Source organism: Magallana gigas, chromosome 5 (assembly GCF_963853765.1).
Source record: "Magallana gigas chromosome 5, xbMagGiga1.1, whole genome shotgun sequence".
NCBI lineage: Eukaryota > Metazoa > Mollusca > Bivalvia > Ostreida > Ostreidae > Magallana > Magallana gigas.
The window spans coordinates 56,726,682-56,742,424 of record NC_088857.1 but is presented as its reverse complement, the minus strand read 5'-3'; the positions used below and the strand labels follow the sequence as shown (position 1 = coordinate 56,742,424).

General features: G+C 35.4%; 2 protein-coding genes across 6 annotated transcripts; one reads left to right on the top strand and one right to left on the bottom strand.

The window, feature by feature from the left end:
- The first annotated feature begins 645 nt into the window (after positions 1 to 645).
- Positions 646 to 12,508, top strand: LOC105318342 (V-type proton ATPase subunit H). 4 transcript variants are annotated; one of them, XM_011415395.4, is made up of 15 exons: positions 657 to 806; positions 2,924 to 2,941; positions 6,709 to 6,790; positions 7,048 to 7,147; positions 7,454 to 7,543; positions 8,133 to 8,246; positions 8,630 to 8,734; positions 8,881 to 8,978; positions 9,494 to 9,604; positions 9,966 to 10,050; positions 10,458 to 10,636; positions 11,040 to 11,165; positions 11,285 to 11,386; positions 11,759 to 11,872; positions 12,029 to 12,508. In XM_011415395.4, the coding sequence occupies exons 1-15, from the start codon at positions 749 to 751 to the stop codon at positions 12,099 to 12,101; spliced, it is 1,455 nt and encodes a 484-aa protein (XP_011413697.2). In that variant the 5' UTR covers positions 657 to 748; the 3' UTR covers positions 12,102 to 12,508. The 4 variants fall into 4 exon arrangements, with proteins under 4 accessions (XP_011413698.2, XP_011413697.2, XP_011413696.3 ...); XM_011415396.4 differs by lacking the exon at positions 2,924 to 2,941 and having other exon boundaries at positions 646 to 806; XM_011415394.4 differs by lacking the exons at positions 657 to 806; positions 2,924 to 2,941 and adding an exon at positions 4,154 to 4,899.
- Positions 12,163 to 15,743, bottom strand: LOC105318341 (uncharacterized). 2 transcript variants are annotated; one of them, XM_011415392.4, is made up of 2 exons: positions 15,236 to 15,743; positions 12,163 to 13,534 (listed from the first exon to the last, which is right to left on the bottom strand). In XM_011415392.4, exons 1-2 carry the CDS (start codon positions 15,289 to 15,291, stop codon positions 12,715 to 12,717), a joined length of 876 nt encoding a protein of 291 aa, XP_011413694.2. In that variant the 5' UTR covers positions 15,292 to 15,743; the 3' UTR covers positions 12,163 to 12,714. The 2 variants fall into 2 exon arrangements, with proteins under 2 accessions (XP_011413694.2, XP_011413695.2); XM_011415393.4 differs by lacking the exon at positions 15,236 to 15,743 and adding an exon at positions 13,825 to 14,492.

Below are 15,743 nucleotides of genomic sequence, written 5' to 3'. Positions count from 1 at the left end.
AGACTTTAACGCAACAATTGAATAAACGTTGTTCTGAGTGGAAAGATATTATATATTTTTTTTATTACAAATAAAATTAAATTTGATTCGTAAACGTCCTTTTATTCTATACACTTCTGTATGTTGGTACGACACGTTAATAGGACTAAACTACGAGGGCTAATACATGTAGTATTAAAACTACCCAGTCATGTGCAGCTTCGTTTTTGCTTTTAATGGGGCAAAAAGTTTACGTATACGCTAACTTTCCATCGTTGAAAATGAAAAGAAAATCGTATGTTTGTAATTTTTTACAAATGAAATGGGGAAAAAAACTTTTTCCTATACATATAATTCTACTTAAAATGTCGGGGATGATTCGATCGGACAAAATTTGAACGCGTTAAACACTGAAATAAACTATACTTTATATTTTTGACATAATTTACTCACAAGTTTACATTTCACTGTAAAAATTTTTAAAGGCAATCATATGTTTGAAACATTCTCCCTGAGACAAATGCCGATCATATGGGACCAATAATAATTAAATCTTTGATCCGCTCCAACTATAGCGACCTAGTTGGAGGAGAGGGCATATTTATTATGGTCGGGATCGATGTTCACTGAAAGTACGCAATCAGGAAAACGTTTATCAAAGCGTAATCACAAACAACAAGATAAAGATCATTTCAGAGTCAAGTCATATGATAAATTATCCGAGAGACAGAAGAATTTGTGGATAAAATTTGATTACTGCCGAGTAAAGATGGCTAACATCTCAAATCTAGGAAGTGTCATCAGTAATATCGATGACATTGAAAAAGGTAATAGTCAAAAAATTGCAACACAAATAACTAATCGTAGGGAATGTCAGAAATCAATTTGTCGTCAGACCACAGGCCTCTGAATTATATCATTAAGCCGTTAAATGTTTGGGAACCGAGAGATATATACATGTACCCTATCTATATATAAATACATGGCTATGGTACATATCGCTCTTTGTTCCCAAACATTTAACGAATTGTTGATAGAAATTCAGAGACCTGTGGTCAGAATTTGACATCATTTTATTTAAGCTGTGTTTGACAACACTTACATCTATATCAAAACAAAAAGCCGAGTGAAATTAATCGATGGTGGTATCACTTAAATAAGCACAGGTACGATTCACAAAACTAGAACAACTGAAATTTTATGCAAACAAAATGGATCATCAAATGTCTTGAAGTCCATTCTAATATTTAGTGCATATTTAGTTTGATTTTTGTAAACGAGAGAACAAAATTAATTTGAAACATATACACAATTGGTTCCACCTGCTTAATCATACATGTGAATGATAATCAAAGTAAAACCGGCAAAGAAAAGTTCCTTTTCTTTAGATTTCATCTGTTCATAAATTGAAATTTGTTATTTTATTCAATATCTAAGATTTGGATCCTTGATGTTAAGTTTTTTACCCATTTAATGATTTGTCAATACATAAGTGAATCCTGATTGTAACACTGTTGTAACATATTTGGCTTTCAAAGTCAGTTATATTCATTCAAATCACATGAGCTTAAAAACCTTGGAAAGTTTTTAAGAGTTTAGGGGCAATATACAATGACAAGCGCCACTCATTTAATGATAGTGTTAACAAAACAAAAGAGCTGTTAATATGGTGGTGCTCAGTAGCTAAGAAGTTGTTTTAGCTGTTAGTATCCCAGCTTCAACTTACATTTTACCTAAAGGACTTCGGGTTTTATGCATTATTTGCCCCCAAAATTAAAGTTTTATAAAGAGCTTTAAAAATAAGGTGGAAGATAGTTAAAATCATCTTGAAAATAAGGGTGTACAAGGTTAACACCACAGTGACGTCATAATGTAGAAATGACGTCATAAAGATTGGCTTATTTTGATAAATTGATGTTTTGTAGCAAAATATGGGTGTTTTCTGATCGTTTTTCAACTGGGAAACATCAAGCGCAGGCTTGCTCAAGTACAATTTTTTAATATAATGTGTATAATTATCTGAAGAAAAACATATGTTAAAATCGTACTTGAGCAGACCTGCGCTCTATACTTCCGAATGCAAAATATAAAGCAAAAATGACAATATTTTCATTTTTTTGCAAAGTTGCAGGAATTAGGTCATTTAGGTGACGTCATAGATAAACAGCAATAGAGCAATGGTGACTAAAATCAAGATTAAAGTGATAGGCGTCGATTTATGAAGATTTGGTTTTTATATGATACTATTTGAAAATTGGTTAAAATTGGGGGCAGATATTTAACCATACCGCACATAGTCCTTTCTTAATTAAATATACTGTAAGTGTTACCATTAAGCATTGCTTTGCAAGGCGGGCTTTGCCTGCCTCTAGCTGTGCTCAATATTACATGTATTTCAATACCCTTTGTTTATCACACCTATTGCAAAAAGAGTTTCCTTTTACTGCCACCCCTGAGTGATTTTGATCTGTGATTGAAAAAAAAAATGTTTGCACAACAGTACTATAAAATTAAGTTTCAGAGAAATGTTTGATACATGTAGACAATTCATGCGAATTCGTGTTAAATGTCAAAGCTGACCTCTCATCTAATGTGACATTAGCATTTCCTGTAAATTCCTTTGGCTAGTTCTTATTTACCTTAAGTCAAAAGCAGCATGTGATCAAAATTGTGAGTTTGATTTTTAATTGAAATGAAATTTATTCCTTGAATATAACAAACCTAATAAGCACAAGTAAACAACAATGAATATGATTAATGTGTACCATACTTACCTTTTGTATACTATGTGTTATCTATTTATGGATACATGATTATATATGTACATTTGTTTCAGTTGTCTTAGAAGTTTTTGTGTGCAAAATGAACATGCCAACACCAAGATGACTTTTCGCACAATTAAAACCATTTCATTATTCATGTACTGAATTGTCTTGTATTTCAGACCTGAGTTTGCCAATTGGTATGTTAAGATAAAGCATTAACTTCTGTTGCAGTTTGATATTGCATGCATTACAGAGCATCATGTTCAGTTTAAAGAACTCAAGTCTATCATTTTGTTGGTGCGGTTCTATCCTGCTCGCTCTTTAAGCGTTTCTCATTTTAGCATGTTTTCCTCTCAATCAAAGTGCATGACAACCAGATACATGTGTAACTATTGAAAGCAAAACTGCAGGCATCTATAATGTTTATTGTACACTCACATTATTATAAAAAAGACAACTTAGACAATGATAAGAATGCAGTTTTTCCACATGCACATTCTAATTTTCTTAAAGTGTTTTCTTGTAATAAGTCTAAATATAACAGGCTACTAGTAGATAAATTTCACAGAACTTTAATGATCTTGGTTTCTTGTTGACCATTTTGTTACTTGTTACACATGTAGCTGTCTACATATGTTTGTTTATTCTCATGTTTTGTTTCTCATCCAGACTTACAGTAAGGAGAGAGAGAGAGAGAGAGAGAGAGAGAGAGAGAGAGATTTTCCTTTCATGCCAATGTTCTTTTGATGTGAGCTGTATGCTTTGTGACAACTGAATATTCAACAGACTTGTCCGACTCAAATAAAACCAAGCCAATAGACTTTGAATTCTTCATTCATCCCTGCTATAGGAATTGACTGGTAGTTGTTCTATAGTCGATTATGAAAGAAAAGCTAATTGTTGAAGTGTGAACTGCAATTTTTTTTCTTTCAAAATACCACACATATTATACATCTCAAAACAAACACCAGTTTTGATTTTTATGATGGTAGTGACAGTTATTAGTATACATTTTGTCAAATTTAAATTTTTAATCAAGTCAGCTAATAGAAACTTACAACAGAAATTGAATTTAGACATATTTATAGAGTGACTCTATAGATTTTGACACAAATGAAATTCTGTATTAAAATATCTACAAACCTAGTGTTGACCATTTCATTTCCTTGAAAATAAAAAGCATTGGTTTGTTTCTCCTATGATAGTATTCCAAAAATACACATAAAATTATCAATATATTATCATATAAGATGTAACATTACTATACATGTAAATAGTTATGTACCTTGCCATGGCCTGTGGCTACAGAGTTTATACAGTCTTCCCCTGTAGTCTCCTTCAGGTCTGTGTACACTATGTTGATGTAAGTATGATGTTATGTCAGTCAGGTGAGAGGAGTCTCAGCCGAAGGTAGTTTTACCTGTTCTTATAAGTGTAATGACAGGTGAGAGAGAGGTTGTTTTCACCAGGAAGGTTTCAGCAATCAGAGGGAAACAGCTGGGCCAGAGTTAATGTGACAAGGAATTCCCGTGGCCAAAACATTTGTTACCTATCCACCTTTGGTTTCAATCCCATTGACAACCTGACCAAGAGAGCCTATTTACCTGTCATTTATCAGCTTTTTCTTTGCTTATCTCTGACTGTGGCTTTTATATACTTCTGTGAAATCAGGAATTTTTAGACAATTATATGCTGACTCTTAGTTACACAAAAGTTGGAAGTCTGCAATCCCACTTTAGTCAGTTATTGCTATTGAGCCTGAAATCGAAGAACTGTTGATTTGTTATGAGGCGAGCAAGCTCTTACTCTGTGGCTGACTCGAAGAATGATTCAGAGAATAGTGAGATACCTTCTGACTCAACCCTGAAGAGATATAGACGGTTACGTGTCTCAGGAAAACAAAGCTCGGATCACTCGAGAGATCAAGAGGCAATAGAAGAACATGAGAGAGATGACACTGCGGCTGAGATGGTGACTGATTTTTCTTCACAGAAAAGTGCTCGCCAAGACAAAGGAAACACCAAAAAGACAGCCCTGTTTTCGCGTCGATTCTCGGAGCCCGGGAAGGTGGTGATGTCGACCGGACAGCTCTTCCGTCGGTCTCAGAGCCAGGTGGATCAAACAATGCTCAACAAGCAGATGCTACAGAAAGAAGGTGGTACAGAGGTCGTAGTAGTCTAATGTAATCTCCTACCTGAACATGATTGTATAAAGTACTACAGTATAGTTACTGAGGTCACAGTAGTCTAATGTAATCTCCTACCTGAACATGATTGTATAAAGTACGACAGTAGAGTTACTGAGGTCATAGTAGTCTAATGTAATCTCCTACCTTAACATGATTGTATAAAGTACTACAGTATAGTTACTGAGGTCACAGTAGTCTAATGTAATCTCCTACCTGAACATGATTGTATAAAGTACGACAGTAGAGTTACTGAGGTCATAGTAGTCTAATGTAATCTCCTACCTTAACATGATTGTATAAAGTACTACAGTATAGTTACTGAGGTCACAGTAGTCTAATGTAATCTCCTACCTGAACATGATTGTATAAAGTACTACAGTATAGTTACTGAGGTCAGAGTAGTCTAATGTAATCTCCTACCTGAACATGATTGTATAAAGTACGACAGTAGAGTTACTGAGGTCACAGTAGTCTAATGTAATCTCCTACCTGAACATGATTGTATAAAGTACTACAGTATAGTTACTGAGATCACAGTAGTCTAATGTAATCTCCTACCTGAACATGATTGTATAAAGTACGACAGTAGAGTTACTGAGGTCACAGTAGTCTAATGTAATCTCCTACCTGAACATGATTGTATAAAGTACTACAGTATAGTTACTGAGGTCACAGTAGTCTAATGTAATCTCCTACCTGAACATGATTGTATAAAGTACTACAGTAAAGTTACTGAGGTCACAGTAGTCTAATGTAATCTCCTACCTGAACATGATTGTATAAAGTACTACAGTATAGTTACTGAGATCACAGTAGTCTAATGTAATCTCCTACCTGAACATGATTGTATAAAGTACTACAGTAAAGTTACTGAGGTCACAGTAGTCTAATGTAATCTCCTACCTGAACATGATTGTATAAAGTACGACAGTATAGTTACTGAAGTCACAGTAGTCTAATGTAATCTCCTACCTGAACATGATTGTATAAAGTACTACAGTATAGTTACTGAGGTCACAGTAGTCTAATGTAATCTCCTACCTGAACATGATTGTATAAAGTACTACAGTATAGTTACTGCCTGCTTAGCTGTATAGTCTGTGCTGTACAGTAGTACACATGCTCATACATCTGATGTTAAACCCTTTTTTAATGCTAAGATGTATTCAAAGCTATGGTTCTTTTATTCAACATTTACTCTAAAGAATTGACATGCAGTCAGATGCTTCAGTTTGCCTCCTATTTTGATCTCACTATCTACTTTTGTGTTAGAGGAAGTTGTTGCACTAATTACAAACACAAGAGTTAACTTGATTGGTTTACTAATAGGATGATTAAAGTGAAGGTAATTAATTGGTATATTAGATTTGCCTGTAAAAGGTACTAAGTATTGGTTTGAAATAACAGCTTTTGAAGCCTGGAGAGCAGTTGCTTTCAATTGCAATGTTACCAGACAACAGGCTATTGTAGTAATTAATTCCTCTAAGGAGAGCATGTATTTAAATGACACAGTCTGTCAGACAGTTTAGTATGATTGTGTGTATTGATTATGTGGAGAACCTGTAAAATGATGCGGACTGAGAGCCCACGGATACTGTGTGTGTAACAGGTGAACATTGTAAGACAGTGGTGTATTACATTGACTGAAACAGATGTAAGGACGATTCAGTAACAATGAACCGTAGTTATGTAGAACCCAAAGGTACTCAAGCAAAAGTTTATTTTACAGAATCTCTTATTATTAGCTGTATCTGATGTCATCTTGTAACTTTACAGGGGCTCAGGTGGCCACAAGTTTACTTCAGCAGAGAGCCAATGATGTTCGAGCTAATCGTGTCAACTGGCAAAGCTATGTACAGTAAGTGACCTATTTATTAGCCAGTATTCTTCGAAGACCACATCATGTCAGTGTATTGTTAATTTTTTCCTAACTTGCAACTTGATTGGAATGGCTAAAAAATTTATTTAAACATAAAAAAGGTTTGTGTATAAATAACTTTCTGTGTTAATCAAAATTAATTACCAATATTAATATCATAAACTTGTCCCTTTATCTTTGGCTGCAGCTGATAATGAAGATGTAATAAAAAAAAACTCTTGCTTTGTTGTTTTCAGGGGGCAGATGATTTCTCAGGAGGACTACAATTTTATTTATCAATTTGATAATGCTAACAGTGAGACAAAGTCGGCCATGTTGAAGGAGGCTGGACCACAGGTAACTGAGGAGATATTCCCCTTAAATCTTGTGTTTCAATTCTTGTGTTTCAATTCTTGACTATAAACACTTGCCTCAACTAAAAATAACTCTTTTGTGCTTTATTCTTTGTTACTAAAAACTTTACTTTAATATTCATAATTGAATATTGAATGAGCATAAACAATTTAGCATTGAAATGAAATTTTTGCTTTATTATCATTTAATTAATAATGCAAGGAAATCAACACAGTCAGTCTTGGCCAAGTAAAAGTCATATTACCAGTATTTTATGTCATGCCTGTAGTCTGGGTTCTCTGGTTTTAGTTTGCCCGGACTTTCTTCAATCTGATGAGTCAAATTGCCAAGGACCAGACCTTGCAGTATATCCTGACCATGTTGGATGATGTTCTACAGGTAAGGCTGCACCAAGCTAATTGCCTAATTCTATGTGTAATATTCCCTTTGAAATACCAACCTAAGAAGGAGGGCAATAAAAAGTACCCAATATATACTGTAGAAACACATATTTTTTCGTTGGGTCAAAATTTCGTTGTTTTCAAACCAATTAAAATTTCATTGTCATTTAATTTCGTCATATCGTAATCTCTTTGTTATCATTGATACCTCAGTCCTGGAATAAAAATTCGTCATGGATTTAATTTCGTTGATTTATACTCCCAACGAAAAATAACGAAATTACGGTAAATCCTCAATGAATATTTCTGCTTCTACAGTAGTCCTTAATAGGTCGTAAACATTTTATGTTTCTACAGAATGCAGTTATTATGATTCAAAAACTTAAAAATCAAAGTAGAGAGACAAAATTGAAAATATGGCTTGTTTGATATTTTAAAACGACGATTTCTTCTTAACTTATATGCATGGGTAATGTTAAACAAAAATTAACTTTGGACAGCCAAAAACAAACTTTAATGATTTTTAATCTTGTTAGATGGTCTACATTGTTACAAATAAAGGAATGAGTTGGGGCATTTATTTTTAGGAGGACAAGTCACGGGTAGAGATCCTAAAAGAGTATGCGAAACAGATGAAGGAGTCAGTGTGGACACCATTCATACATCTCCTCAACCGGAACGATAGGTTCATAGTCAATCAGGTACACACACATCTCAACGGGAAAAATTGGTTCATAGTCAATCAGGTTCACATTTATCTCCCAAACCAGAACAATAAGTTCATAGTCAGATACACATTGATACATCTCCTCAACAAGACCAATTGGGTAACATTCATCCAAAAGGTAGAACAACAACACAACATTAAATTGGGTTATTTACTAAAAGTTGCTGCTTTATTTTATTACTGCTTTTGAAATCATGGGCAAGATATATATTGTTTTACATCTAATTACAAGCACAAGTTCTCATGATGCATTCATATTTATTCTTTAAACCTTTCTATCTAAGCTGAAATACTGTACAGTATAATCACTAGTTAACAAAGATACCTAATATTTTGTTGGTCTCTCACTTTTGGCAGACAAGTAGAATCATTGCAAAGATTGCCTGCTGGAGTAAAGAGTTGATGGGATTAGACGATCTCCGGTTCTACATGGACTGGTTAAAGAACCAGCTCAGACTCCCTGTAAGGAAACTAATAGAGTATTGAAGTTACAACTTGTATTTATTCTTCTTATATATTATACTATGATGGTAATGTTATCTTTTAAGACATGTATGATGGGCCTACTGTCACAATGAATAATTCAATGAAATTATCACATTCTATAGGGCAATGAATACATACAGACAGCAGCCCGGTGCCTCCAAATGATGCTTCGAATTGAAAAATATCGCCAAGTATTTGTAGATGTTGATGGAATAGCAACGTGAGTTACTTGTGTAACATATTGGGAATTCTGAGAACAAGATTTTATTAAAATCATGTAATGTATTGGTTTAGATGAAGTCATAAACATGCTGGTCTCAGGAGTCTAACATTTTTTCTTTGTTAAATTTCCTCCATTATAGATTTAATAAATTTCAATGCTGTTTATCTAGCTAATATTGTAATTTTTTGGACCTTAAATAAATTTAGTTTTGTTATAGATTTGGACTGTGCCAATAGAGAAGTGTGATTTCTGTGGTTTTTACCTTTTATGTTTTGTTACCGTTGTTGTAGGATTGTCTCGGTTCTGTTGGGGAGTAAGGTCGTCTGTGTTTTTTACCTATTATGTTTTGTTACCGTTGTTGTAGGATTGTCTCGGTTCTGTTGGGGAGTAAGGTCGTCTGTGGTTATTACCTATTATGTTTTGTTACCGTTGTTGTAGGATTGTCTCGGTTCTGTTGGGGAGTAAGGTCGTCTGTGGTTATTACCTTTTATGTTTTGTTACCGTTGTTGTAGGATTGTCTCGGTTCTGTTGGGGAGTAAGGTCGGCTTCCAGATCCAGTACCAGCTGATCTTCTGTCTGTGGTGCCTCAGCTTCAGTACCCACATCGCGGAGAGAATGAGCAAGTGAGAGTCACATCTCTCATCACAATTATAACTCCACAGCTTATTTTATTTATTTAATGCTAGAATCAATAAATTGTCTTTTTATATACAGATACATTTTTTTAGTATTGAAAGGTACATTGTATTAATTGATATTCAAATATAACATATTACCAGTATTGAATATAGCCCTTATGTGGTAAGGAAAAATTGAAGAATGTTAATTACCGGTATATCCATTCCTTTAAATAGAGAAAGTTATCTATATTCATTCCTTTAAGTGGAGAATGTTATTTATATTCATTCCTATAAGTGGAGAATGTTATCTATATTTTTCATGTACGTGTATGTAGGCCGTCATCTATGCATTGTTTTTATCCAGAGATAAGATCATCCCAGTGCTGTCTGACATCCTGAGTGAATGTGTGAAGGAGAAAGTGTCCCGCATTATTCTGGCCACCTTCAGGGTTTGTACCGACAAAGATTATTCTTATTTTTACCTAATATCTACATATTTCAGTGTCTTTGTCTGTGATAACACAACGAATTGATTTTGTACTATTATATATATACTAATAAATTCAAATGAAGTATTGTTGGGGCGTAAGCAGGGTTTGCATACTTAATATTCTAGTTTGAATAATTGTACTTCTGCTGAAAAATAAGTAATAAGGATTCATTTTTTGAATATCATGAGATAACAATTTTGGTCGGGGCTATGATCAAATCTATCATAAAGCCCTTCGGGCTTTATTGGATTTGATCACGCCCCGACCAAAATTATTGTTAGTTAACCTGAATTTCTGTTTATGTTGCATTTGTTATATAACCTCTTCTGTTTGAATAGAATTTGTGACCTTTGCTATTTTTGTAGAATATTTTGGAGAAGCCGGAGGAGAGAGATTTGATCCACGAGCACGCGGTTGCCATGGTGCAGTGTAAGGTGCTCAAACAGCTCGAGCTCCTGGAGGCCAGGAAGTTTGACGACCCTGACATTGTGGACGACCTTGAATTCCTCAATGAGAAACTCCAGGAGTCTGTCCAAGATCTCAGGTGGGGGCGTAAGCAATAAAGAAGTGAACAACTGTATTTAATTGATCAGTTCAGTGGCATCATTAATATTCTAATGGTGCATTATCATCATTTTTTTTTATTCTTTACTAATAGCCAGTGTCAGTTATCATAATTGCAACTGATTACCAGTCACTGTTTACCAGTGATATATACCATTTACTATTATTTATTACTGAATACTGTGGGATCATTTATGGTGACAATTTTTTGTCAAATTTCATATTTGCATGAATAATTAATGAATACTGTGGTACATGTACACTATTGTTGAAGATGTAATTTTTGGGATTAGATGGACCCAGAAAATCAAGAACTGAGTCACTATTAATTTTAATGATCCTGCAGTATTAGTATATACATGTATCTTATTCAATTTTGATAGTTCGTTTGATGAGTACACTTCTGAGGTGAAATCAGGTCGGCTCGAGTGGAGTCCCGTTCATAAGAATGAGAAATTCTGGAGGGAAAACGCAATCAGGCTCAATGAAAATAATTATTCTCTTCTAAAGTAAGGAACTGTATGATATATGATATACCATGATCTATGAAATGAGGTAAAGTCTCAAATTTATAAACATAGCAGTTTGAAATCCTCTGTTAAGTGTAACTTTTTCGGCTTCTCTGTAGGATGTTGGTTCGACTTCTAGAGAGTAGCAAAGACCCCTTGATTCTATCAGTGGCAGCCCATGACCTTGGAGAATATGTTCGCCATTATCCCCGTGGAAAAGTGTGAGTTCAATAATTATGTGAATTCTAGCTTTGTTAACAAAATGTTTGGGCCTGGTTATTTGACAGTATGCAGCATGTAGGTAGCCATTTGAAACATTTAATCATTGCCCACACCGGTAGTGATTTACCAGCAGATATTTAAATTCAAGGCTTAGAAACAAAAAGCACATGCAATAAGTATAACAATTCAGTGAAACCAAGTATTTTATATCAGTTTCTGGAATGGGACTGTAAACTGCATCGAGTTTTTTACTTTGTTCTTATAGCTGAATGTAGTGCTAAAAACAAAGTAAAACATGTATCTTTCTTACCCAACATTCACAGCTCAGTTTTGATTCATGAATCCCAGATTTATTCCATTTTTTTATTCAGTGTGATAGAACAGCTGGGAGGGAAACAGATGGTGATGCAATACCTGTCCCATGAGGACCCCAATGTCCGATTCGAGGCCCTCATAGCTGTCCAAAAACTGATGGTTCACAACTGGTGAGTAAAGGCCCGTAACTCCCACCTGCATTATACATGTGTGGTGGAAGTTGAATTGTTGGCATGGCATTTTTACAAGGAGACTGATTACTTATCTGTTTTATATATCTGATCAGTGAAGCTATCTTTACTGAGTGTGACTTGGTTGATTTCCAGGGAATACCTCGGGAGACAGTTACAGTCGGACCAACCCAAGGACAACCCTGGCCTGGTACAGACTGCGGCGTAGGAACGCGGGCCGTGTAGGGACTACTTAATTTACTAGTCAATGACATTTACTCCAGAGTCTGTAGAGTAGGGAAGCCATGACATTCCAGGAGGGTGTGTTCAGGGGAGCTAACTGTGATCTATAGGACGCAAACATGGACCAGAGTAAAGATGTTAAAATGGAGCCATCTCTTCATGCAACATACTCCATTACGGTTACCTTTTTTGTTCAGTTGTTTGTTTTGATGTTTTATAAATTGTGGGTAAGTTATGACAAGATTTTGGTAATGATACTAGTATTTTAAAACAAAAGAACTATTTAATTGCATGGTCCTATATTTATAGTAATGGATAGTGAATTCCATTGAATGTACAAATATATATACACATGTATACAGTGTTGATTGCGAGAACCAGTAATCAGATCAGTGATTATGTGAGATAAAAAATGTGAGGTTTATTGATTGTAAACAAAATATGATATAGTAATATATAAAACAATAATGCATTTTGTTGAACAAAGTGATTATATATGTACAAATTTATAAAACATTATTATATACAAAAACAAATTGTTATTCATTTTTCAAGACAAAGTACATAATTTAATGGTTGTAATTTGTACATGATGCACATTAATGGAAAATCTCCTCAACAGATAAAGTTTTCATTCCTTTGTTCTTTCCGCGGAGATACGTGCATTCCTCCACAGAATTCACATATTCTGCTACCGCCTGCTGCCGCTTCTCCATTTCTTGTTTTTCGTTTTCTTTTCTTTCATCAATTGATGTCATACTTGTAGCAGATAGCTGTCGTATGCTCTTTGGCTTCCGGTGCGCGAGCTCGTGTTCCACGCGGCGCAGACGACAATGAATGCCATCCTCGCCAGGAGCGTCTCTTCCGTGAGCGTGGAAGTCGTGGGAATTCTGGAGACTGAAACTCATTGGTAACGAGTTTCTCCGAGATTTCATTCTGCTGAAATGGTAGAACTGGGAGAGACTACTGCTGGGGTGCTCCTCTTGATGCTTGCCTTTCCGGGAAACACGCCTGTGTGGACTAACGTCACGTTTTCCCACGCTATCCTCGGACGCCACCGACTCTTTGGAGGCTGTGGCACTGATAGATGGCGATCTATTCATTTGTACCGAGTTACTCCCAAAGCTACTGGCTCTCTCTCGCTGCTCGCTGCTGCTCGGAGAAGGAACTGAGTCGGACTCGGAGTGTTCTATGGAGTGTTCTATGGAGTGTCTGCGCCTCAGGTAGTAGGGCTGGAACTCGCCCTTTGACTGCGTCCGTTCCTGCTCTATCACACGTACGGTATGGTCAATTTCATGAAGACTCTCCGCTAGCGAGGAGTTGATTTTGTGAATCGTACAATTCAACTGTAGTTCACTTTGTTTTATCCTCTTCACAGTGTTTCTAGAGAAATTCACGCCGCTCGACATGTTAAATAGCCTGAAAGAATATGTGAACAAATTCTGAAAACGTCTCGACATTATGATAATGTTTAGGCCATATTTGTTTGTTCAATCGATTTCGAAAATCATCCAGTTTAATGTTTATCGTTAGAATAAAAATAACTAAAAGCGTAATATAAGCGATTATTATTCGAAGAAAACTGTGAATAGATTGACCATTATTCATAGACTAGCAAAACGGGACCTGTATTTAGATCATCATGCATCCATACTCAAGTTTACAATTTAATCGTAAGAAAGAATTAAAATCGATGCACTTCTACTTACAGTCATACTTCTGTTTTGATTCAAACCGTTAGAATTGGGATTTATTCCGGCCCTTTCAACACTTATACGATGATGGAAATTTTGAGTTGTACAACCGAACACATATTATGAGTGGCAAAGTTGTTTTGAATTCCTCACTGCTTCTAAATATATAATTATCTGTGCCCTTCACGAAGTTCTAACAAAAACAGCGTTGCAGTTTTTGAGACAATGCCATTGTACATTGCCTCAGTAGGTTTGAGATACAGCGCTGATCACCCTGTTGAAATTTAAATCCCCGGCCGAGATCCATCGCCACTTTATTAATTTTATAAAATGTAAAGGAGGTAAGGCGTATGATCGTGGGGTGATATCATTTGTAATCGTTTGTAGTCTGTCAAACCTCTTTGTTGCAGTATCTTGAAATCCTAAACTTGGGCATTATATCTCAAAAGACGTTTATAATCATTTTATTAATAACAAACTGAAAACGATTTCTGAGCCTTTGACTGAATTAACGGGAAAATTGTGACAGATTTATTTAATTTTAATCTTGGTTTGAATCCTTAAAGGTAATGAGGAGTGATAATTTTTGTTGTAAAAAAGTTAATAAAACTCAATAAATCAATGCTAGGTTATTTATGGACTCCGAAACTTATTGTTGTAGAGTTTTGGGCCGGTTCCCAAAGACTGAATTCTTAATATAGGACTACGTAAACTTGTACATACTAGTAATTAATTGTACGCCACACTCAACTAATTTTTTGTACGCCACACTCAACTAATTTTTTGTACGCCACACTCAACTTAATTATTTGTACCCCACACTCAACACAATCAACCATACGCCACACTCAACATAAGTATTCGTATGTCACACTCAACACAATCAACTGTACGCCACACTCATCATAATTAATTGTACGACACACTTATCATAATTAATTGTACGCCACATTCAACAAAATTAATTGTACGCCACATTCAACATAATTCATTGCACGCCACACTCAACAAAATTAATTGCACGCCGCACTCAGCATAATTCATTGTACACCACACTCAATAAATTGTACGCTACATCAAGAAAACCTACACTAACAGGTTAACCAGTTATCGTTGTACAGTGATGACCGTTCGTTCGTTGATCTGCGCCACAGTCAAGTGGTCGATATTCACCTTTACCACTGCTGAATGGTCGAAATAGTGCTAACGCAGATTTTAGCAGCAAACAAGCGATCAATCAGTCCAGAAATCTTAAACTAATTAATCAAATCAGGAATTGTTAACCAAAGATAACATAAAAGTTTGACTCAATGCTACATATTACTGACGTACACCCCTACCACAGAGAGAGAGAGAGAGAGAGAGAGAGAGAGAGAGAGAGAGAGAGAGAGAGAGAGAATAAATACACAGACACCGACATACAAACCTTCTGGTTTTCTCCAGGTTAGCTAGATCATAACATGATTCCTGTTCGCAGCCCATTCTCTTGACCCAAAGTACAACCACCTTTCCTATGTCTTATGTTTAGTCGTCAGAAAGTGTTGGTCATTTATTTATAGCGCTATGGAACAAAGGTGCCATATTGAGTGGTCGGCGCAGAGCGCTCGCCCACTGCCTCATTTCCTGTCGGCCCATTGGTCAAAATACGGGAGGAAATCGTTCCATTCTTATGTGTATTGATTGAGAAATCGACAGTCATGATTTTTTTCGGAGGACGGAACAAATAAAATTTACTTGTTTGCAAAGGTAAATAATTTGTTTCGTGAACGGCATTTACATCAACGAAAGGTGCTTTAGTTGTATTTCATGCTGTAATTGAATTGTTTACAACTCAATACTTAAAAATGAGAAAAACTAATAGTGCTTTATATTTATTAGTTTATGAAGGACGATGAATTGGTGGCAAGAATAATCAAACGTTTTTCAAACGGCAC

Bases quoted from the DNA above. Each gene is read 5' to 3' on its own strand.
- LOC105318342 (XM_011415394.4), top strand. From the start codon at position 4,530: ATGAGGCGAGCAAGCTCTTACTCTGTGGCTGACTCGAAGAATGATTCA. The intron at 10,051-10,457 runs GTTTGTACCGAC...CTATTTTTGTAG, and splicing joins TTATTCTGGCCACCTTCAGG to AATATTTTGGAGAAGCCGGA. The intron at 11,387-11,758 runs GTGAGTTCAATA...TTTTTTATTCAG, and splicing joins CATTATCCCCGTGGAAAAGT to TGTGATAGAACAGCTGGGAG.
- LOC105318341 (XM_011415392.4), bottom strand. From the start codon at position 15,291: ATGGGCTGCGAACAGGAATCATGTTATGATCTAGCTAACCTGGAGAAA. The intron at 13,535-15,235 runs GTTTGTATGTCG...ATATTCTTTCAG, and splicing joins AACCTGGAGAAAACCAGAAG to GCTATTTAACATGTCGAGCG.